Source organism: Chelon labrosus (assembly GCF_963514085.1).
Source record: "Chelon labrosus genome assembly, chromosome: 12".
NCBI lineage: Eukaryota > Metazoa > Chordata > Actinopteri > Mugiliformes > Mugilidae > Chelon > Chelon labrosus.
Genome location: NC_140345.1, coordinates 7,093,738 through 7,117,069, shown reverse-complemented (window position 1 = coordinate 7,117,069; position 23,332 = coordinate 7,093,738). Strand labels below are relative to the sequence as shown.

Here is a 23,332-nt window from a genome sequence, read left to right as displayed (position 1 = left end):
CTTGATACTGAAATGATATTACTGTTTAGTTGATGTAGATGAAGCATATCATTCATTAAAAAATGTTCCCCCATCTACAACATGAAAATGCTCTATATATTAAATGGGGAGTTCCTGCTGTAAACGTATATTGATCATAATTGTTTCAAAACACCGGGAGGAGTGGATTTATTCGAAACAATTCAGATTTGAGCAAGTTACATTACTTTAATTATCTTTTTAAGAATATATTCTACTTTAGAGAGCTGCCTCAAAAGCTTCTCCTGAAAATGTAAAACACACCTACACATCTCACATGGTTCATTACCGCCGAGGGCTTTGCAACTAAAAAAAAAAAAAAAAGAAAGAAAAAAAAGAAAAAAAGATTGAATCATGAAGAGAATCTTTCACCCTGTTGTTGTCGTGACAGCCATGTTGCCCAATCAACCCCTCACACAATGTAAGAACTTCGGCCGCGGTGGTGGCACGTTGCGTGGAGGGGGAACAGGATTCTGTCCAGACAACTCATCGTCACCACGTGGACGCGGACGCGCAAGCAATCACTCCCTGGCAGCACGCGCAGCCGCAGCCTCCGGGACTATAAAAGCCCTCAGTCTCCGTCCTCAGAGCACAGAGGAATCTCAACCTCCAGGTGAGTCGGAGACTGGATGCGCACCAATGTGTGGGCTCTTTAGAAATTTAACTTTTTTTTTTTTTTCATTTTTAAATGTTCTGCTGCATTTAGTGTGAAAATGTCTTGGTTTTATTTAGTTTGTAAACGTTGTTAATGTTAAATAATGCAAGCTTGCTGTTTTGTGGAAATCTGTGGAACCTGTTTGCATTGTAGGCTGATTTTCTAAAATGTATTTCACAGCTGTATCTGTCTCTAACAACCATGAAGGCTGTTGCTCTGATCCTCGCTCTGGCAGTCATCACTGGTAAGAGCACTGCTGTTTTTGTGATTTATCAGTATCATTCCTTATTGAATGTATTTATTCACGCTTTCCATGTGTGCCCATTACAGGCTGCAATGCCCGTGCTGTGCGCCAGGTTGATGCCATCCAAAGCCAGTGGGAGGCCACTGTGGCTCGTTTCACACAGTACATCAGTGACCTCAACCAACAGGCTGATGGAACCATGCAGAACCTGAAGGCCTCCCAGCTCACCAGGGAGCTAGAGTAAGTGAACAAGTGAATTTTTTTTTTTTGGCCTTTTCATTAGGCAATGATTCTACATATTTTCCTGTATTTCGGTATCTTTTGTATCATCCTAAGCTTCTCATGTCTGACCATTGTTCTGCTTCCAGCACTCTGATCACTGACACCATTGCCGAGCTGTCAACCTACAGAGATGAAATCCAGAGCAAGCTGGCCCCTCACGTTGATGCTTCCACCGACTCAATGTCTCAGGACCTGGAGCTTCTGGTCAACAGACTGCAGAAGGACATGGTCGACGCCAAGGAGCGCAGCACTGAGTACCTGGGTGAGCTCAAGACCATGGTGGAGCAGAACGCTGAAGACGTCCGCAGTCGCTTCACCACCTACACCCACAAGCTGAAGAAGCGTTTGGACAAGGACACTGAGGAGATCCGCAAGTAAGACAGACTCAGGCTTTCAGGTTTTATTATAACTTTGTTTTTGATAATGTGAAAGTTAAGTTTCTCTCTCTCTTTTCCTACTCAAGCACTGCGGCTACTTACATGGGTGAGGTCCAGTCCCGCGCCTCCCAGAACCTGGGTGCCATGAAAGAACACATTGAGCCCTACGTCCAGCAGGCTGGCGACACCACCAGCGAGAAGCTGAGTGACCTCTCTTCCCTGCTGATGAGGCAGGCTGAGGGCCTGGGCCAGCAGCTGGAATCCCAGGCTGAGGGCATCAAGACCCAGCTGGAGGCCTCCGCCCAGGAGCTGCGCACATCCCTGGAAGGCAAGATTGAAGAGCTGACAGAGCTGATTGCCCCCTACGCCACCAAGATCCGTGAGCAATTGGAAATGGCCCAGAGCAACCCCGCCGCCTAAAGAAAGACTCTGAGGGTTTTTAAGGGTTGGAGATGGTTGGTGGTAGTAGAAGGAGGGATGCATAAAACACTGATTTCTTTATACCCTGGAAAAGAAAGGAAAGAGAGTTACTGATGGTCTCTACATTATGTGTTCTAGTGTTTAGGATAAAGGGGGTTGTCTAGAGGTTGAGGCAGGATGAGGTGCAGAGGGGCACAGTCATCCCTTCTTATTTTCTTATCAACTCCCTTTGATCAGTGAACACCAGCACCACAGTCAGCCTTCATTACACAGCAGGAGACAGTTATTTGTAACATGCTTTTTGCTTTGCTTCTTTCAATCAACTGTTATAGCAGTCTGGTCACACAAGTTTTGTATTACGTTTTCTACATCTCTTTTTTTTTCTTGGTTGTAAATATATAATTGCTCAGTTTGGGCTGCAGGCAGGGATTCCAGCCGTTATCATGCTTAAATGCACCAAAAACAAACAAGTGTGTTTCATTTCAATAAATGCACTGAATGATGATCCACCCAACGATGGGGTCACGTACAGAATTTGTCTGTTTGTTTCCTCTGTGATACTGAACCACTAAAGTTTTGTACTGTCTGCTAGTCTTTGTTGTGCTTCACAGAGAAGTGGAATGTAAAATGACTTGATGCAAATGTGACAATCAGTGAGAGTATCACGGCCCGTCTATTCTTCACAAGTGCCCCTTGTGTTTCATGTGTTGTATGCCCACCATGCTGCTCTCTCTGTATGCGCACTGCCCATGGCTGCGGTGTGCTGAGTGAATAAAGAACATAGAAAACACGCTCCCTTACACTCTTTGTCTGTCTGATCAAACTTAAAAGAGTAATCTCTTTATTTAAGACAAGGTTCAGTTACGCCAATAAGTGGAGACTCCACAGACCTGTTGGTGATCCACTATGTATACTATAGCAATATAATGTAGAAAACAGCATTGATAATAGTAATAATGCGATATACAGAAAATATAGATCTGAGAAACATGTAAAAAACTTTCTTGTGCCACATTAACCTGATCTAGCAGTTGCTGTCTGGAGTTGGCGCATATTTACAAAGCAGTGGTAAAATGATTTGGGTTTTTTCCTCACAACAAGAAGGTTCTGAGTTCTGAAGGATGTGCAAACTATTATTTTAATGTGGTGCTCCAGTTTCTTTATGCAGTTCACATGCCAGTTAAGTTAACTGGCAAGTCAAGTTTGTCTTTTTTGCTTTGTAACTTACTGATGACCAGTCCCTGTACTGTGCGTCTCACCCAAAGATCGCCCAGTTTCAACCCAGATGTGGGTCTTGCTAAATATAAAAGGCTGCATCTAAAACTGAAAGTTGGCTTTTTTTTTTTTTATCCTTAGCCTCCCCCTTCACCCCATCCAACTGTATTATTTCTTAGTTTGTTCTCCTCTCGCAGCCACCCACCCCACACACCCCTCAACTGTCTCCAGTCCAGACTTGTTAAGATCGGTTTCCAGATTCCTCTCTCCTGATCCCAGCAGATACTTGGGAACGTCCTGTGCCAAAGGCTGGATTACCTTCATGGTGAAACTCTACCTTTATCTAGGCTTTTATCAGATTGTAAGACCTGCATTTGAGCACAATAAGAGAAATTCACACATGGGAAAATACTGTTTGTGGACAGTGATCCCACATACTTGCGTGCAGGTTTATGCGTGACACAGTGCCATTTGTTGCATATCACACTCCATTTCCTCTCTTTGTCTATGCAGTCACATATTAAACTAAAGCAAATATGGTAGAAATGTGTAACTACAGGTATTTCTGACTTATCCTCTCCATTTTTCTGTCAAGTCTGAACAGATATGTGTTGGTTTCCTTAGCGTTATTTGGATTTTCATCTTGCTGCACATCTGGACCTGCCTGAGGGGGAAATACGGCCATTTTTGCCTTAATCTCAGATCACTCACTCTTCCAGGAAATAAAAGCTCAAAAAGTTCTGCTTATCAAGCACAGCAGGATGTGTCCTTTGAAGTTCAGAGCAGGGGCCAGTAGAGGACACCATTTGTCCCCTGTTCATCTTCTCTGACCCCTCCACTTGAATCCAGGCAGCTGTGTTTTCTTTAATGGGAGATTAAGTAAACTATGTTTGCCTCATACAGAACCACGAACTGCGCTTTAAGAACAGAGTGCTCATCTTCTGGGGTTCATTTTTAATTGCAGGGTTGGAAGCTGGTTAAAAATTACTCAAAATGTGCAGAATCAAAACTAATGAGAAACGTCCTGTCATTTGATAACAATGATTAATGTGATATGACTTAAATGTGATTATGAAGTTGATTTCAATGGTGGTAAAAGATTTAAACACTATATCACATTAGCATTGCCTCAGTGACTTACACCTAGCTATTTGTCCTTAATTGCATTTATTTTCCTCAACTCCCTGCTGAATACAGAAATAAAGTGAAAATCTTCCCACAATGCTAAAACAAAATTGTTACACTATATATAGAGAGAGTACTATAAAGTTTTGGTAACACTGGTCTGTATTTGAAAGCAAAACAACCTTTCTGGGTTGCAACATAACATGTTTACCATTTCTATTCGTGTTAAAGGGCGTTGCATGTAGAGTGAAAGAATGACTAACTCAGTGACTAGGTGTTTACCCCCTAGGAAATCACTTCTTTCAGGAAAACATGTTTATTTTCCAACAGACAAGTGAAACTCCTACAGTTCCACTGTCAACTGAGAAGGAGGCTCAGTCATGGATTGTAAAAACAGGAAAACCACAAGCATCCTGCCAGCACAGCACTTCTGCTCCGTCTGCTCCTATATGCTGTCTGCGCTCTGAGCACTGCCCAGCAACAACACAAAAAAGGAACACTATTAGCAAATTACCAGGTGCTAATCGACGCATGACTGCTAGTAACCCCTCCAAAAACCCTCCTACTGAGATTTTACCTCCTTTTACAATCCCTACTATTCTCCTTCATCTTTTCCCTCCTCTTCAGAGTTGGCACACAACATCAATCACCACAGGGGCCTCAGCCAAACACAAAAACAGGCTTTTCATAAGCTTGTTATTGCAAATTGGGAGCACACAAGACATGCACTTTCACGCCCTATGCCTCCTACAATTGTTCAAGTGGAGCTTTTATGCACGCAAGCACAAACTCATGCATAAACCCACTGGCCACTTCATCACAAAGAGGTGGAAATGTAGTCTTTCAGAAGCAATATGTGAGTGCTGAGGCCTGTGAAGGCTCGTTTAACTCCATTGTAGGTAATTCACTAAAGCAACAGCACCTTAAAGGCCGATTCATCAACAGCCAATGGACATTTGGCCTTTTGCAGCAGACTGCTTGGTGTGAAAATAGATGTTAAGCAGTGATGAGGTCATTAAAAAGTCAGATGCAGACTTCCTGGCTCTAACTTAGGTCACAGTTGTAATAAGAGGTTACCGCAGTTCATCCAACTGTACTGTTTTTCTGTCGCGTTCTAACCGACAAGAAGAACCACATGTGGTTTTGTCTCACTTGCTTCCCTTTTAAGAAACGGAAGGTTTGCGTAAGACAGACATCAAATGGGGCAGTGAAACTTAATGGACATATACCCAAAACAGAAAAAGGAAATACTGTAGATGAAGAGCAGTCTGCTTGAGGGCACAAGCTTCCATTGACTTCTGCCCCCAAAAGCGAAAAACACACTATTTACGAAACTAGGTCACAGAAGAGATAATATTTGATAGCCAAAGTCTGCCAAAAGTAAATGCAATTAATACATATTACGAAAACAGACCCAGTCAAGGAGATTGACTTCTACTGCATGAAATGTCTGAAATGTCTGCAATATTTTACACAGCAACGCATTGTGGTCATAATGTTTTGTTATTGATTAGCAGTAAATAAAGGTTTTGAAATAAAAAAAATAAATCTTACACAATACTATGGTACCACTGGTTAATGATTGAAACATTTCTGTAAAGTAACTATGACAGAGGCCATTCTGTAGAATGAATGTCATTATAATAAGTTAAGTGTACTGGGATTGCCAATAAATGTTTTTTTTTTGTCCATCTTTAATGCATGACTTTGCTTTGGCACTAATTAATATTACTAATACTGTGCCGGTAATACTTTTATTTATGTAAAATATCTGAACACGTATCCCATCATTTCAAATGTATAAATAATGCGCTATATCAAAGCACTAAATATCTAAATCAGTATGGAAGTTTAAGAAAATGTGAGAGAACTGTGTAACTCTGCCTGATGCTATGGTTGTGCATGCACACAAACAGCCTAGGAGAAACTGGGCTGCTAGAAAGAGTCAGATCTGATTCTGTAGCAGACTCAGTTTTATGAGTAAAGTTCTTAACATCAAAACTCTTTAGCACAGAGTGCCAACACTTCAGGTCCAAAGGAGCTTCCATGTAGTTCAGGTAATAACAGTATCAGCAGTGAACTATGTGCTTCAGCATCACATCTCACCTTATCTGTTGACGGTACTCCTGAATAGAATAAACTCTTATCCCTTAGAACAATTTCCTTAACATCACCACTGATATTTTTGTTGAACTAATTTTCTCTCTCATCCCATCTGCTTCTCTGTATTCATAGCACTCTCTGTGATGTGAATGATAATCAGCTACAACACACAGTGGTGTGTGATCAGTCTTACAAGCACTATGGAATTATACTCCTGATTTATCTGTACAGGAGGCTTGCTTTATTGCTTTCTTGATCATAATCAACATCTTTTAATGGAATTACATGCTGGTCAATAAAGGGGGCAAGGTCACCACGTGTACGTGTTGACTTTGTGTTTTGCGTCAGCCTCCTCCAACTGACCCAGGCTTATAAAGAGGAACACACACAGGGCTCAAAGGAACTCGATTTTTTTTTCTCCTCTGAGACGAAAAACAGGTATATTCTACGTTATTTTTCACCACTAAAACTGAAAATGTGTTTTTCTCTGACTTTATTAAAAGTCAGTTGCTGATGATTAATAACAAATGCTGTCTTGTTAAAGGTAATAGAAACGGAGAAAAGCAGTCATTCAAAACATAAACTAGAGAGATGTTTTAGTTTTATTTTAGTACGTTTTTACGCAGGCGATGTAAACGCAGCTGTGTGGTCGTTGTAGTTCTGATCAAGCTCTGATGTATGGTAGCCCTTTTTTTTTTTTAAAGAAAAACACACATGCGCCTCAGTCAGAGCACGATAGACCAATCTTTGTCTCTGTCCTTCCTCTTCAGCTACTCACAGCCAAGATGAGACTGTACCTTGCACTTGCCATGCTGATGCTGGCTTTCGTGGCATACACAGGTAGGCTTTTTGTTGCAATTTAAGTGTTTGTTTTTTTCTGCTCTCATGTTGCGTAAATGTCTAACTATTTATCGTGTTCTTTTGCCTGCAGAGGCTCAGGATGAAACCATTGAGCAGAAATTCAGCAAATTTGGAGATCAAATGAGTGAATTTGGCAGGACCCTGGCAGAGAAGGCCAAGAGTACCTTTCAAGATATTCAAGACAGCGACGTTGTCACTAGATCCAGGTAGGCGCACTTGCAGAATACGAACAGAATCAGAGAGACATCCGCATGCATAGTTCGTCTCTAACGCAAGGATTTTCTCTGTTCTTCAGGGACTGGTTCAGCCAGCAGTGGGAGAAGTTAAAGTCCCAGTAGACAAGTTCCTGACCCCAGCCCGCGATCTGCCCTGGGCCCGCTGACCTCTTCGTTCTTCCCGTCATGTTGGGAGACTGACCCATTTCTCTGCACACCAACCATACTAAATGGACACATTGCCTCTTTGTGAAACAATTTTCCTTTTGAGTGTAATCTTTTTGGAGGAAAAATGAAAAAGAAAAAGGTGCAATAAAGACATCAAAAACATTTTTTTTCGTATTGTTAATTCTTTGCTACCATCAGTGTTTCGTGTAACAAACAGAAGTCCGGTACTGGTTGAAAGCTTCTGGAAGCGTCTGTTAAATATGTGTGATATAAATAAATAAACAGTTCTGGTCTATGACAGCACTGCCTCCGTGTTTCATAAAATCCTGCAGTTCACTTCCATAGTGACTGTTTTAAAACAGCAGGGGACACCAGAATACAGTTTAAACTGCATGAGAGAGTTGATGTATTTCCAACTAATGAGAGTATTTACGCACAAGAGAGGATTTAAATGAAGGTTGAATTATTATGCTTAGACTTTTTTAAAAAAATATATTTTTCTGTATGTATCAAAAAAGTACATGAAAAATCAGAAAAAGCGTATGATTACCAAAACTGTGCAAAAAATACATGAAAATGTAAGTCAAAATAAAGTGTTTGTGAAATTCTGACAGATAAAAAGACATCTCTGCTCAACAAAATGCAACATTTACACGAATTTGTGCTCGTCACATTAGTGTTACTGTATATCAAACCAGGGTAGCACTGAATCTCTAATCGTGATGCACCGCCTTATTTTTATGAGCAGCATTTAATAGCAGGCCTGTTTAATATTAAATCAACTAACCGATACTCCAAACAGATATGGATGATCCAGGAACTTTGACCAAACAATTTACACCAGTATTAACATCAAAAGAATGGGCACTAGTTCTGACTACTTTATCAAAGCAGCATCGGCAGCAGATAATCTCTTATTTGTGTTCATAAGTGGTACCAAAGGACAGATGCCAACCTGGATTTCTGTCATTTCGCAAGCCCTGGGATAAAGTCACTGTTTATGATGAGTTAATGATCCACCAGTTCATTGAAATCTGTTCCTGTGAAGGGAGCAAAGTGATGGAGGTCAGCCTCTGGTGCACAGAGGTCATTGGTTTAGGCCGTCTGAAATTAACATGAAATCATTTTTATCACTTTTTATTTATTTATTTATTTATTTATTTTTTATTTGGCGGTGATACCAGAATGGTACAGTGATATAACTGTGCAATTTCAGTTTCACACAGTTCCATGCATATTTCCATCTATGTTTAACGGATATTGCACATACTTTTGGACAGATCTTATGTTTTAATTTCCCTTATGCTGTTTGTTTTTAAATGCAAGCAACTGTAGCATGACCCCACTGCCCCTCGAAGGGATCAATAACGTATTTCTGATTCTGGTCTGATGACCTATTATCTACTGAATTCGAAGAGTCACTGTACATTGGTTTTGCTTTAGTTGTTGCACTTGAAACGAAACTGTCATACTGAAACTGAGTCCAGAAAAAATGTTAAAAAGTCTTGTTCTGGTTTTAAATAGAAAGCTCCTCAATGTTAGAACCTGCAGCTAAACAAACTGCATCCTCTGAAATGATCACAAAGTTGAATCAGCAACTCTGTGAAACTATTACTGTTATTACAGCAAAATCGAACACTATCAGAGCTGTTATATTAGACCCTATTACTTTTACTGAAGAGTGGAAATTTTTTTTTTTCTCCATTGTAATAAACACACTTTTTCTTAGGGTTGCAGTCATTTCAGGGACACACACACACGTTTCACCATGTAGCACAGTCCAGATGTTTCAAACCCAAATAGGACAAACAGAATCTTCATCTGGTCTGTTTAGACAGCTGTGAGATTTGGTCTGTAAGTGCAGTGAAGTTAAGAAATCTAATCTCTCCATTCATCGTTTTTCCTAACAGAACAGGCAGCACGAACAGAGCCAGGGTACTCACTGACTGATTAAATTGATTTTGTGGTGGACTCTGCCCACAGAAATGCTTTGCTTTGCTGAAACTGTTTATCTATTTGAACCCCCACCCCTCACCGGCAGTCTTTACTAAAACCCATATCTCTGCTGCTAGAACAGAGACTTTGACTGGTCTGTACACATATCACCCAGCAAATGGGGGGAGATATCTGAACCAAAGGGCGTTTGGGCAGTTATTGAACTGTGCTAATGTTGATCTTGAAAAGATATCAAGAGTTCAGGATCTGCAGGGTAAAAAAGCTGTGTCTTTCATTCACATTGTAATAGAGCCTATATTTAACAGGGACAGAAATCCAGTCACATAACAAATTCCATCTTTGATGAATGAAACCAGATGTCCCCTAAAGGTCGATGTCTCTGAAATCTTATGAATAATATGAAGAAAACTTAAACTCAGACAGACAAATGCAAATTCCTGTCAAATATTACTGTTCTCTTAAATAAAGGAATGGTCTGAGAAAGAGGAAATGCATCCACACTTTGTTTGTTTCAATCAAGACTTGTTTTGCTCTCACTCTCTGACTTTTAGGTCAATAAAATGATGAAAGAAAACAACTCGATGCATGATCATCCGATCAGGACCAATGTACACGCTCTTGCGGTCACCAAAGACAAATAAAGTGGCTTGATAACACTTGATTCATTCAACTTCTGCTGAGCAGAGCCACAGGAAATGGTAAAAATCTCTTCTCTGTCTGTTGTGATGTTAATGAACTCGTGGTCAAATTTTAGCTCGAAATCTGTGGTTTGGTTGGATTTACTTTAATTATTTTAAACATTATGTACTGTTAATACAGGAGGTTGCTGTTTTGACATCTATCTTAAATGGCAAAGGAAGTTCAGCATTATACTAACAGTATTACAACAAACTGATAATGGCTGTTCGCTTCTTTCTGGCAGATGCATATGAAACCCTGTGTTGTTATTCTCCTCTTACTAGTGCAAGGTATGGATTAAAATGTGATTATTCTACATATTTCAAGTCTTGGATTCACATAACTGACAAGCATCTTCCTCTGCAGCATGTGGGCCACTTTTGGCCCAGACACCAGCCCCAGAAGAAGCTGACTCTCCGGGAATAGTGCAGAGGCTGGCAGAGAGGGCCAGGTAGTCCAGGCTTGATACATACTGCTGATGGTCTGGATGCCACTCATTAATAAAAACAGAGTGGACCTCTCTGTGAATGAATGTTATTGTCACACTGTTGCAGACATTACCTTGCACATCTGTATTGTATTTGATACTGACATGTAGACTTGAATCTCATAGGCAGGCCAGAGATAAAGTCCGTTTTTTGGGGGAAGTGGCTCACGGCTTTGCTGAAACTTACTATGAAGATCACATCCAGCCAGTGACTGACAACTATGCTCAATGGGCCTCTGATGTTAGAAGTTCACTGTGGGAGAAGATCCAGACAACCATTGACTACTACACACCGTTTAAAGGGACAAGTCCAACTGATCCACCTCTTCAAGGCTAAAGAAATGCTGACAATGCATCACTCGTCAAGTCTAAATATTTCATTCGGATTTCCTGATTTTGTAAAACAGAAAGAATCAAACTAATTCACAATAAAACACCATGAAACACTTCCCTTTGCCTCTGCAGCATATCTTACTACGGGTGCAGCCTCTCTTGAATCAGTGCAGTAAATATTAGGAAAGGCAGTATTGGAAATAATATTATCTATAAACTATTATGTGATCTGAATGTAAATTTACCAATATGAATGAGATTTTTTGTCTTTTGTAGCAAAACTTCATTCACTGATTCCTTTTTTTGTCACACAAATTACATGCAGCTCAACTAATGGCCAAATAATAATGATTGCTGTGGCACTTGGTTGGGCCATTAAGCATTATTTGTTGGCAAACATCAACAAATTAGATACACGGACTAAGAAGAATAAAAAATAAGGTGAAACAAAAGGAGGAAAGAAAAAGAAAACGAGAATTTATCAATGTGCATGCTCTCCATTTCTGAATATGAGGGTGAAAGGTGAAGGCAACTATCCCAGCAAACATTGCTCAGGGTTTAGCACATTGTGTCTAGACAGGTCCTGGATGATTGACCTGCTGACCATTTGACACCGATCTCTCTCTGACAGACAGTAAAAAGCGCTGATTAGCGTTCAATAATCTAATCAACAACAGTTTTTATCGCAACAGATGAAAACACTTGTGCTACTTTAAAGCATTTTTTTTTGTGCCATATGATATGTGACCATCATTTATGCACATTAACATTTTGCAAATGCACGACTTCTGCAGTATCAGTGGGGCTCCGAGTGCATCTTACCAAACGAATGCAGATAAACTTACATTTCTGGAGCATTGCATAACCACTAAGTCATATTTCCACACACATGGTATTTAAAGAATATCATGTACACTGGACTTTGTTTAGGTGCACGTGTGTGAGTGCATGTGCATGCAAGAAAGTATGTAGGTGTGTTTATGCTCATCAGATGACGTTTGTTTGCAGTCCCCCCCTATATCATCGTGTCCAGATGTGAGCTCCGAGCTACAGACAACTCACTATCAGAGAAGACTGTCACTTCTTGGATCTGTACATCCAACAAAGCAGCAGGTAATCGCTCTTCTTAATGCAGTAGGCAATGCAACCTCTCTACTAATATTACTTGTGAATAGATTTCATTAAACCATCTATTGCTGAGAGCATTCGGGTCCTTTTTTACTTTTGCTTCCAACGTCTGCAGTTTAATGAGCTTGTTTATCATCTCCAAAGGTTAAAATGTAGAAAAAGTTTCAGCAAATGGAATGTCTTATTTTATTTCTTTTCTTTTTTTTCTGCTTTTGTTTCAGACATGAACGCAAAATACGTCCTGGCTCTGATCCTGACTCTGCAGGGTAAGGAAACATATTAGTGCAATCTGAATAGCTGCAGTGTATCCATTTGAGTTTTATTATACTAAAACGGACATTTTTACACAAGGCACAGATGGCTATTTGAGACTTTTTCAGATTATCTGCATTCTTTGGTATAAACATGATCCAGATTTAACATTATTTTTAATACTGTTTTATTACCGGCTCTGCTTTATTTGGGGCTGGCATGCAACACATTTAAAGTACACCGAGCATCTAATGTTGGACACATTACCAAAAGTGAGAAACTAAGTTTGGTAAATCAGTTTTTCTTTGCCTTAAAGTCTCATTCACACAACAAACCATAAAAGTTGCTTTGACAGTTCTTCCAACTTTGGAAATATATACCTTTTAGTATTTATCAATTTAACTGATATTGGTTGTCTAATTTATTTTTATTTTATATCATGGGTTTCCAAAATAACAACCTTAATTCTTATTGTTTCATTCCAGTCTCCATGAGCCTGTGTGATCTTCCTGCACCATCACAGGAACTTGTAGACAAATATGATGCAATGAAAGCTGTCTTCTACAAGAGACTCCTGAATGCCTATACCAAGATACAGGAAGCCGCCACTCCTTTGGTGGAGGGCGTGGGCGAAACTGAGCGCGGACAGGCTGCCAGGGAGTTCGTCGGAGATCTGCAGTCTAGGCCTGAGGTCCAAGCTGTTGTCAAGGTTGCCAGGTGAGTGGAGACCCTAATGCTTCACCGTCAGTTTCAGGGAAACTCTCAGCCTTTAATTTGAGAAATGTGGACACGGCAAGCACACATTTGCTGCGAAATATTACAAGCATATGCCTGCATTTCACAATTTTGCTTCTAAATATGACATTTTTTTTTTTTTTAAGATACTAAGCTAGGTGATGAATCATTTTTATCATGGAGATATATTTGACCTGTCTTCTCTCCTTTGTGCAGTGGCCTGGGCACAGAGGCAGGTCCCATGGTGGACAGGGCCCGGTCATCACTGCTGAGCCTGTACGAACAGTACCTGCGCCCCTACTACGGCGACGGTTTGAGCAAAGCTATTGACCAGGTCAAGGTCGTCCTGGACGAGGTCCTGCCCGCTGAATAAAGATCACCAACTTGAACAAACCGCCTTTCAGCAGCCTGTGATAGATGATAGCTTTTAGAAACTACACCAGTTTAGTCTGAGAAGATGCAATGCACATTGCAAATCCAGTTCTTTGACTCTTTTTAAAATCAGTCTTTGCCAAATCACGCAGAGTCGAAAGCATGGCAACACCACCTATGCAAATTGTGCATGTACAGTATTTTGTGTTTGATACACTAACAAAAGTCTGTGTGTGAAAGTGTAAGAATGAGTGTGAGTGTGTTCAATAAAATGAACTGAAAACTATCTGAAGGATGCTTCTTCATTAGGAGACTGGAGGTTTATTTTCACAGTATAATGTTGCTTATTATTGTAACATAAATCATCATATGATTTTAACAGCAGGACAAAATGGTATATACATTAACACCATCATTACTGCATTCATTCACTTAAACATTAGAGGATTGTTTATAAATTTGTGAGATGAGACACTACTATAAAAAATAAAATGACATTGTGATGTCAAAGTTAAGCTTTACACTTTAGGCCAGACATGACTATCAAGTATACTTTTGCTGTCTTTACTAGCAGATTTCTTTCAAGCTCAGTTTGTCAAACTTTGTTCCAAGAATAATGAAAAATAAACATAGATTGTATACTCCCCAAACTCACTCATATCAATACAAAAAACACAAAGAGTATTACTTCTAAAAGAATTATTTGCTGGTAATGAAAAAAAAAAAAAGAACTTCTCCTTGTTGATACAGTGATCAAAAACGGTTTGAATTCTAACTACTGAGTTTCGTTCAGTGTTAACATGTCCCCAGCTGACTAATGGTATTTTGTGCAGTAGCATATGAGTGTTTGAATCTTTCATTTCTGCAGCTTTTCCGGCATGCTATGTAATAAACCTTACTTTTAGCATTCTAATTAAATAAAGGAGAAAATATCCCTACTGAATAATAACAGTGCTGGTGACATGAACACAAAGGATTGAAATGATAGCTTGCTAGGTCATCACGTCATTTGCATTATGTCCTCTTTAGCTACAGTGATAACTGAGACACCACAGCGCTAAATCTGTTGGATTTAATCATAGCTGCAAGCTGTCTGACAGTTTGAACCCTACTGAACCGTACTGCCGCCCACAGCTGTTCTCAAACTGACCTGACTTCTCAGGTCACAAGCAACATGACATGCGAGGCCGGATCACACGATCGGCCGGGATGTTGACTCAGGCCTCAATCAACATGTAGCATTACGGAGAAAAAGACCTCAAACAGATACGACTTAAACTAAGACTGTATTTTTGTCAATTAATGGAAAGCACACATTGCTTAGAATGAAACTGCACAACGAATATATGAGAATTTTCTTCTGGGATTATAGGATTAAAAAAAATAAAAAAAGAATTCATGTGAAGTATGACTTGCATGAAAATAAAATAAACTGCAGTTATTAGCCAGAACCTGGCCCCAAACCTCAGCCTCCAGGCTAAAACAATGAAAGAATTGTATAAATACAGAAAAGTCAAATGAGGATAACACAAACGAGAGATCACAATCAAAACGGCTGCACTTTGAACTTTCAGTGCAATTTAAAATAAAACCGCTATCTGTTTATCTGTTTTCCCAGATTCCAGGGAAAATTTGCTATAAACATTTGCAAAGGGTCTTTTAATTGCGCCACAATCAGTGGTATCTAGATGACCTAAATATTTCACAACTGGAATCAGCCAGATGACGTGTTCAACACACTCTAGACTTAGGACCATCTTAACAGGACGGTTGATGTGTGGCATAAACACATCGGCCTCGTTATGCAAGTAACGAGGCCGATGTGGGCAGGACGAGGTGTAAGAATATATTGCGTTGAATAACAAACAAGTGACCTAATCAGTGGAAAAGAACTGAACGCTGCATATTCAAAATTAGGATGACAAACACAGAGAAATGTTCTTACATGACGCCATGATTTAAAGTCAAAACACAATGGGCTCATAGTGAAGTCGTCTTTATATGCAATCCTTGTGTTTTCGTAGTCACAATGGCCAGTTTATCAAGACACAATGACATACTATCACCGGACAGCAGAACTAGTTTATCTCCCACTGAGTGCACTTTGGCTCTATGAGCGTCAAGTCAACACATTTACACTCCTATATAAACAGGCTGGGCCGGCGGTGCCTCTTACTCTTTCTTTTTCGTTTTCTTTCACCATCATTTCTGGAGACGAATACAGTGAGTATTAACACTTTTTGCTGCATTTACTGAACGGATTTAAGTCTTGAAAAATTCACAAATTACATGAGCGAGCCTAAGGCGATAATACCACTTGGGAGGACATAGGTGTTAGGTAAAAGGTTTTGATTTCAAGTTTGTAGAGTGAAAAGAATCATGCACCAGGAGCTAATATCCCACAAATACATCGACCTTTCATGAACGGGAGGAACTATATGACAATGTCTCACCCTAGTGGATAAAGTGAGGTAAGTTTGAGATTACTAATTATTCTCTCTCTGTTCACAGATTCACAACACCATGAATAAGCTGCTGGTTGTCACTGTGCTTGTTGCACTTCTTGCTGTCAGTAAGTGTATTCTCAAATGATCAAACCATTAATTAAATTACAGATGTTTATAAGGTTAATGAAAGTAAAACCGGAGACGAGACAAACTCAAAAATGCTTTAAAACCACTATTTAATGTGTGCATCGTAGCTTGTGTGAAAGTCTTTAATTAAGGTCAATAAGTAAATTGTATATAACTGAATGATAGGAGTTTGATCGTTAATGTTTGTGCTTAATCTACTGGCACTGGCTGGACACATGCATTGTATGTAAATGTAACAGACTGTGGTGAGGTGCACGCAAAAGGTAACAAAGTCCTCCGACCTGTTTTTGTGCAGATGCCGAAAGCTTCCGTGTGTTGAGGCAGGCCACGGAGGAACCGGGGGCTCTGACAAAAGTCAAAGATACCTTGAGGTCCTACTATGACAGCGCCGTCAGCACTGCCAGTGAATACCTGGACAGCATTAAGGCCCTGAAGCTGGACGAAAAAGCAAAGTAAGAGATTTTAAGTGCCGATCCATTAATGTGGTGGGAGGGGGGGCAAAAAAAAAAAAAAAAAAAAAAGAATTTGCATTTTAAACTCTTACCTTTTTGTGTGTTGACTACAGGAGTTTTTACACGGATACCACCCAAGTTGTGAGCACCTACGCCGGCATCGCGCAAGACCAGCTTTACCACATTGTGTACCCCCAGAATTAAAAAATACAAAAAAAAAAAAAAATAGGTACAATAGGTCTAAACATCATGTGACATTCTGAACCCGTCCACATCTCAACACCCTCAGACCACAAAAACTCAAACAGCATCTTCAGAAATAAGAGACATGCCGCCCTTTGTCGGAGACTGTGATGCTTTGAAAAGACAACTGAACAACACTACTTGGGAAAGGAGCACAGATCAACTTGTCATGTACCATGTCTCCGAGTTAGAAAACAATCAGAGATGAAAATGATGCAAATAATCTAACAGTATAATGGTATGATATCTAACACCACCTACTGGTGTTTTCATTTTCTCACAGTTGACTCTAATGGTGATCCCATCTCCAAATGCAAATAAATATTTGTGATATCTTAAAATAAAATATTTATACTAAAACATGGTGCCTGTGGTTGATACATGACAATGTGGTGTATTTGATATTGTGAACCATGCGTGTTGCTCCCGTCTGTTTGTGTAAAACTTGTCTCTTCTTTCTGCTTACTGATGCAAAGGATCCAGTGTTCGCGTCTGCATGAATCTGAAATGAGACACAATACTTTTATCAGCTGAGGCAGCACCAGAACAGAGGCTTCTGCTGCAATTAATAATGGATGAAAAGAAACAACATGTAAAATCTGAGCGCAGAGAAACTGACAGAGACGAGTAAACAACGCAGACTGCAACGTTTGATAGATGCTGACAGCCAGTGATGCAAGTGTGTGATTTTTTTTTAATTAATGCATAAACCTACAACATGCAGCCTCTTCTGAAGCTGCAGCCAAAACAACAAACAACAGCAAAATACATTTGCTTTCAAGCATCATCTTGTGTAGTTGTCATTGCAGCAGAGAGCCACAGGACAAGCTGCACATCGTGTGAACTGTAATTAAACTGACAAATGCTTGTTATATAGTGTCAGGTGCAGAGTCTTGTATCTGCAGTGCTGTAGAATGTGTACGCACATCTGTCTGCCTTCAGAGTTAGTAAATTTCTCAGTTTTCAGCAAACAGGGTCTACTCCAGGTCACATTTTGCACATGTGGTTAGATTAATTGGATTGTATTGATCTACACCTTTTCAGATTTCTACAGTTTTGACAGCCTTTTGAGTTTTCACACCTACAAGTGAGGATAGGTAGTATTACCCGTAACACGAAAATAGTTTTCATCTCTTTTGGATTATTCTGATCAAACACATATAATATATATATATCCCACTCAAGTGGGTACATACACCGATCAGCCACAACATTATGACCACTGGCAGGAGAAGTAAGTCACGTTGACCATCTTGTGACAATTCAGTGTTCTACTGGGAAACTTTTGGACCTGGCATTCATGTGAATGTTAGTTAGACATGCACCACCCACCTAGGCCAGACCAGGTACCCCCACCCCATAGCAATGACACTCCTTGATGGCAGCAGCCATCCCCAGCAGGATGCAGCCCGACACAAGGTGTTGACCTGGCCTCCAAATTCATTAGATCCCAAACTGAAGATGCTCCACAGAGCCCCCTCCCCTCAACCCATAGGACCCAAAGACCCCCACTAACAACATTTTGATGCCAGACATCACAGGACACCCTCAGAAGGACTATGTCCATTCTCTGATGAGTCACAACTGTATTCATGTACAAGAATTTTCTGAAGTGGAAGCCATTACCAATGACAGAATGCAGACATTTGCAGATGTACATTATCTAATAAATGTTGTATGACTGAATATTTACGTTTTCTCTCTACTGCAGGATCAATCCCAAGAATTTAGGTCATGTACTTTAATAAACAGTATCATAATTATCAACCCATAGATGCTTGTCCAAAGATACAGTATTCACTTTTTCCTTAGTCTGGGTGCCATTGTTTGTATTTTAACCACTAAACCTCATCACAAAAATAGAGCTCAGGAAAATGTAACCAGTACCTGATTATAGAAATAAGTCATTATTTATCAAATGATAAAAAACAAAACAAAACAAACGTTCATCTTGGTAGAGACTCAGAGGGGAAGAGAATATCATTAGCAGATATTTCGGTTTCCCAAAAGGCCATCCAGAGTTGTGCAATATTTTAAAGCTATTAAAATTGCATGATGGTAAAATATTACCTTTTATAAAGAGAAGTGAGAATCGTGCCCTATCTTTATTATTACTTCTTGCAGATCTACAGGAAGGCTTTGTCCATTTATCTGACACCACCGTTCATTTTAGAGTGTACTTAGCACAGACTAACCATAAGAAATAGCTTTAATATATCCCACTGAGACAAAAGAATATGTGCCTTGCAGGTCTTATGGCTTGGCTTGGTCTTATGGAAAACTAGGTGAGTCACTTTACTGGAACATACAGTATGTTAACCAGATATGTTGAAAATGTCTCTGATAAGGTAATCAGCAAGGTTATGGGTGAACTGGCAATTGAGCAGATAAGTTGCAGGTATATAAAGATGGAAGAGTGCCCTTTCTGCATACGGTACATTAACAGTCGGAGCCACAGCTACAAAAAAACAAGACACATCATGAATCTTCTGGTTCTGGCAGTTCTGTTGGGGCTCACAGGTAGATATTTACCAAGACGCTGGACCAAAAACAAGTGAATATTAGAATATATATATTAGAATGGAGCATTGATAGTTTGATTTGTATTTGTGCTTTGTTGCAGGAGCATATCCCCTGGAGGACAACAAGGAGTGTCAGCCTCACTCCAGACCCTGGCAGGTCTACCTGCACGGCGAAGGAGTGTCCCGCAGCGGAGCTCTCATTGACAAATGGTGGATAGTGACCTCCTTTGACTATGCGCTCACGTATGTATTGCTTGATGGCTGGGTCGAATGAAAACTTACTGCTAATGCTTAATTAAAATAATCATTTTGGTACCATGTGAGGTTTGTCAAGAATTGACAAAGCACATTATTATCATTAGTAAAAAGTAGTATGGTTTGGGTTCCCAAACATATCAGAACTAAAATCCTTCATTATGACATTCTGCCTTCAGCTATGCCAGTGTATCATTCATTCATTCATTCATTCATTTACGGATAGGTCAAACATTTTTGTTAACACTGAATAGGTGTAATATGTTTTAATAAATGATGTTAAGAGGTTGTATAATCTGTCTGTGCTAGATGAGTCATTTATATTTCATTATAAAGCTGTGTTCAGTGTTGAAAAGGTCTCATTGATGTTGACAGAACCAGTGCACATCTTAAGGTTTCTGTTTAAATAAACCATATACATCAACTTGCTGCTCATGTCTGATTAAGGTTCACTGTTCCTTGGTCATGCTGTTTCTGCCTGAGGTCTGAGCCTAATAAATTAGTGTCTGTTCTGTTTGCAGACCCTACGACACCATTGCATCTCTTGGGGAACATGACAAATCTGTGGAGGAGGGCACCGAACAGCACATTCGTATTTCTGAAGTGATCCACCACAGCCCCTACCGCTCACCTCTCCACAGCCTCACCATGCTACGTCTGGCCGAACCCGCCCGCTTCAACCAGTACGTCCAGCCTATTCCTTTGCCTAGCCGGTGCCCAAAGCCTGGAGAGACCTGTTATGTCAGCGGCTGGGGCTCCACCGTCCCAAATCAATGTGAGTGGATTTAAAGGCGCTACTGTGGCTTTTACACCTCATTAACTTGTCAACACGCTTGAATTTAGTATGACTATCGGATAAGCCAGTGTTCCTTAACACGGTGCTAAAATATTCCCTGTAGTACAACATTTTTACTCCAACTTTCTAATGTTTGTCAGCTAAAGGGCCCTGGAATTTTTATTGTTAACAGTTTGGGAAATACTATTATTCGCTAATAACGTTAGTAACCCTGACTACTGGACAGAGTCAGGGTCAGAATCCAGTTGTTTCTTCCTTGTGTCTAATCAGCTGCAGTGTTCAGACTTGTTCATCCATGTTCTTTATGTATGCTTCAGCATCAAACCTCCACTAACTGTGCTTTACTGCTGTAGGTGTATATCATGTGTCTGAGTGGTATAACGTATAATACAAATCTACACAATGTATCTTTAGGAGCTGAAGACTGATAACCTAAATGACAAGCGATTTAATGGCGTGACTGTACAGAAATATGCTGACATAACAGCATGCATGTAGAAATGCTAGCAAACAGTGCAGGCCACGGTGTAGGCTGTGCATAGCTTTGGAACAGAAGTGTAAATCTGTTATGTTATATGGTGAAATGGGACCCTAATGCAGGATACTAGGGGTGGCAGAAACAAAAAGAACTTTAATGAAAGCTTACAAAATGTGGACACACTGCAGGGTAGTAGACAGGTTCAATCCAAAACACAAATCCAAAAATAAGTGAAGCACCCACCTAGACCAGAGCAGGCACCCCCACCCCGTAGCAATGACACTCCTTGATGGCAGCAGCCATCCCCAGCAGGATGCAGCCTGACACAGACACACACACACACACACACACACACACACACACAAACGCTTTAGGAACAACTCAGAAAACATGAAAAACAGCACAAGGTGTTGACCTGGCCTCCAAATTCACTAGATCCCAAACTGGTCAAGTATCTGTGGGATGATCCACAGAGGCCCCTCCCCTCAACCCATAGGACCCAAAGGCCCCCACTAACAGCATTCTGTACCAGACACGACAGGACACCCTCAGAAGGCCCATGTCCATTCTCTGATGAGTCACAACTGTTTTGGAGGCACAAGGGAGACCTACACAATATTAGGAAGGTGGTCATAATGGTGTACACATACACACAAGACTGTCATGTCTGTCTATTCAGTATGACACTGAAGCAGACAGGAAGTTATTTTAGATTAAACCCTAACTAGTACCTAAATGCCAGTACATGGAAAGCTCACGTTCTATTTGACATTTGTGTAATTTGTATAAGGCAGAAGGACTTAATGGAGCCTTGTTGTCACTTTGTAGAAGATTTCTCTGGAATAACCTTAATTCCTCCTCTACTGAAACAGATTACTAGAGTTGTCTAAATGCTTGTACCCTGCCTTGGCGAAATGCTCGCTGCTATTACAGGTTGCTTCTTAACTCTGACACCAGGGAACTATCTCTGACCCTTTTTACAACAGAAAGCACTTGCCAGAAATTTAGGCTAATCTTGAAAGACACGGAATGCAGTGCTGGTGCTTTTATATTTTGACCATGACTCGTGAAAATGCTGGATTCATCAGGCAGCGTGAATGTACCTGCTGAAAGGTTCATTAACATTCTGGTCATCGGAGCTCTGACAAGGCACGAATGAACATTCTATTTTAATAATCCATAGGCCCCCTAAATAGAAAGAAGTATCATTTTGACAAATAATAAAGTAAGTAAAAGTGTCAGGTTGACGATTGATGGTATATGAACTAGTGTTCACTATGTTAGAAATTCGGATGAGACACCTGTATGATTTGAAATACATGGTTTTGTTCTTTGGTACAGATGAGCCTACTCACCACCTGAAGTGTATAACCGTGCCTATTGTGGATGATCAGACCTGCATGAACACTTCCCCTGACTATTTGGCCTGGGGCCCGGGCATGGTCTGTGCTGGTCAGGCAAACACAGATAACTGCATGGTAAGCGTGGACAAATAAACCGTCCAAATCGCTGTATTCACTGCCTTCAGTTGTGCCATTTGTATGTTTCTCCTGTTTTGTTGCGTCTTCATTCCGTTTCAACTTGCTCATTTGCATGAGGGTTGTGTTTTCTCCTCTCTCTCCAGTACGATCGAGGCAGCGTGATGGTGTGTGACGGCCAGCTGCAGGGTGTGCAGTGGTTTGGTCACGGCTGCAACAATCCAGTTTACCCAACCGTCTACTCTAAGCTGTGCATGTACAATAACTGGATCAAGAGTGTAATGGACCAATACACACCTACTTCAACCACTCCAATGATGACAACATGAGGTGGACGAGAGACACATTTATCCACAGATAGAATGTAAACATTCAATAATGTACAAAGGCAAATTAAACTGGCATAAAGTCTGTACAAATCCTATACAATGATTGAAAGATTTTGTTCTTTTCTTTTAAAAAGACAAATATATGGGTCTTTCTGATCTTCTAAGAAACAACATACGAAGACAATGTGCGGATTGTTCCTAAAGCTGCTCTAATCAGTACTTTTATATTAACAATAGATCAAATTAAGAAGAATGTATACCCAACTCACGTTTCTCAGATTACTAGAAACATGATTATACATAATTTACAATGTTGTCCCATTTGAATAGCTTGAAACATGTATTAACAAGGTGTATCACTGTTGTATCTACCGTTTGTTCCCCATCTATTCTTTATCTGCTACAGCTTATCCTTCGAGAGTTGCAGGGTGGCTGGAGCTTATTCCAGACAACATTGGGCAAAAAATGGGGTACACCCTGTGTGTCACAGGCCTAACACAAGGAGACAAACAACCATTCCCAATCACACACACACCTAATAATAATAATTAGAGTCACCAA

General features: G+C 40.3%; 5 protein-coding genes across 5 annotated transcripts; all 5 read left to right on the top strand.

Annotated features, from left to right (window-relative positions):
* The first annotated feature begins 492 nt into the window (after positions 1-492).
* Positions 493-2,786, top strand: apoeb (apolipoprotein Eb). The gene is made up of 5 exons (XM_084557340.1): positions 493-631; positions 854-917; positions 1,004-1,157; positions 1,286-1,573; positions 1,663-2,786. The coding sequence occupies exons 2-5, from the start codon at positions 875-877 to the stop codon at positions 1,994-1,996; spliced, it is 819 nt and encodes a 272-aa protein (XP_084413466.1). The 5' UTR covers positions 493-631; positions 854-874; the 3' UTR covers positions 1,997-2,786.
* Positions 2,787-7,070: 4,284 nt separating this feature from the next.
* On the top strand, positions 7,071-8,131 carry apoc1 (apolipoprotein C-I). Its single transcript, XM_084556290.1, has 3 exons — positions 7,071-7,279; positions 7,371-7,506; positions 7,596-8,131. Exons 1-3 carry the CDS (start codon positions 7,114-7,116, stop codon positions 7,636-7,638), a joined length of 345 nt encoding a protein of 114 aa, XP_084412416.1. The 5' UTR covers positions 7,071-7,113; the 3' UTR covers positions 7,639-8,131.
* Positions 8,132-12,957: 4,826 nt separating this feature from the next.
* On the top strand, positions 12,958-14,945 carry apoa2 (apolipoprotein A-II). Its single transcript, XM_084556498.1, has 2 exons — positions 12,958-13,234; positions 13,469-14,945. Exons 1-2 carry the CDS (start codon positions 13,008-13,010, stop codon positions 13,623-13,625), a joined length of 384 nt encoding a protein of 127 aa, XP_084412624.1. The 5' UTR covers positions 12,958-13,007; the 3' UTR covers positions 13,626-14,945.
* A 791-nt stretch (positions 14,946-15,736) lies between these two features.
* On the top strand, positions 15,737-17,338 carry apoc2 (apolipoprotein C-II; the record flags this gene model as incomplete). Its single annotated transcript, XM_084556681.1, has 4 exons — positions 15,737-15,847; positions 16,136-16,196; positions 16,514-16,670; positions 16,784-17,338. 4 exons carry the CDS (start codon positions 15,737-15,739, stop codon positions 16,872-16,874), a joined length of 420 nt encoding a protein of 139 aa, XP_084412807.1. The 3' UTR covers positions 16,875-17,338.
* Positions 17,339-19,393: 2,055 nt separating this feature from the next.
* Positions 19,394-22,771, top strand: LOC311497517 (trypsinogen-like protein 3; the record flags this gene model as incomplete). The annotated part of the gene is made up of 5 exons (XM_084557834.1): positions 19,394-19,433; positions 19,537-19,678; positions 20,212-20,465; positions 22,306-22,442; positions 22,589-22,771. The coding sequence occupies 5 exons, from the start codon at positions 19,394-19,396 to the stop codon at positions 22,769-22,771; spliced, it is 756 nt and encodes a 251-aa protein (XP_084413960.1).
* Between the last annotated feature and the right edge of the window lie 561 nt (positions 22,772-23,332).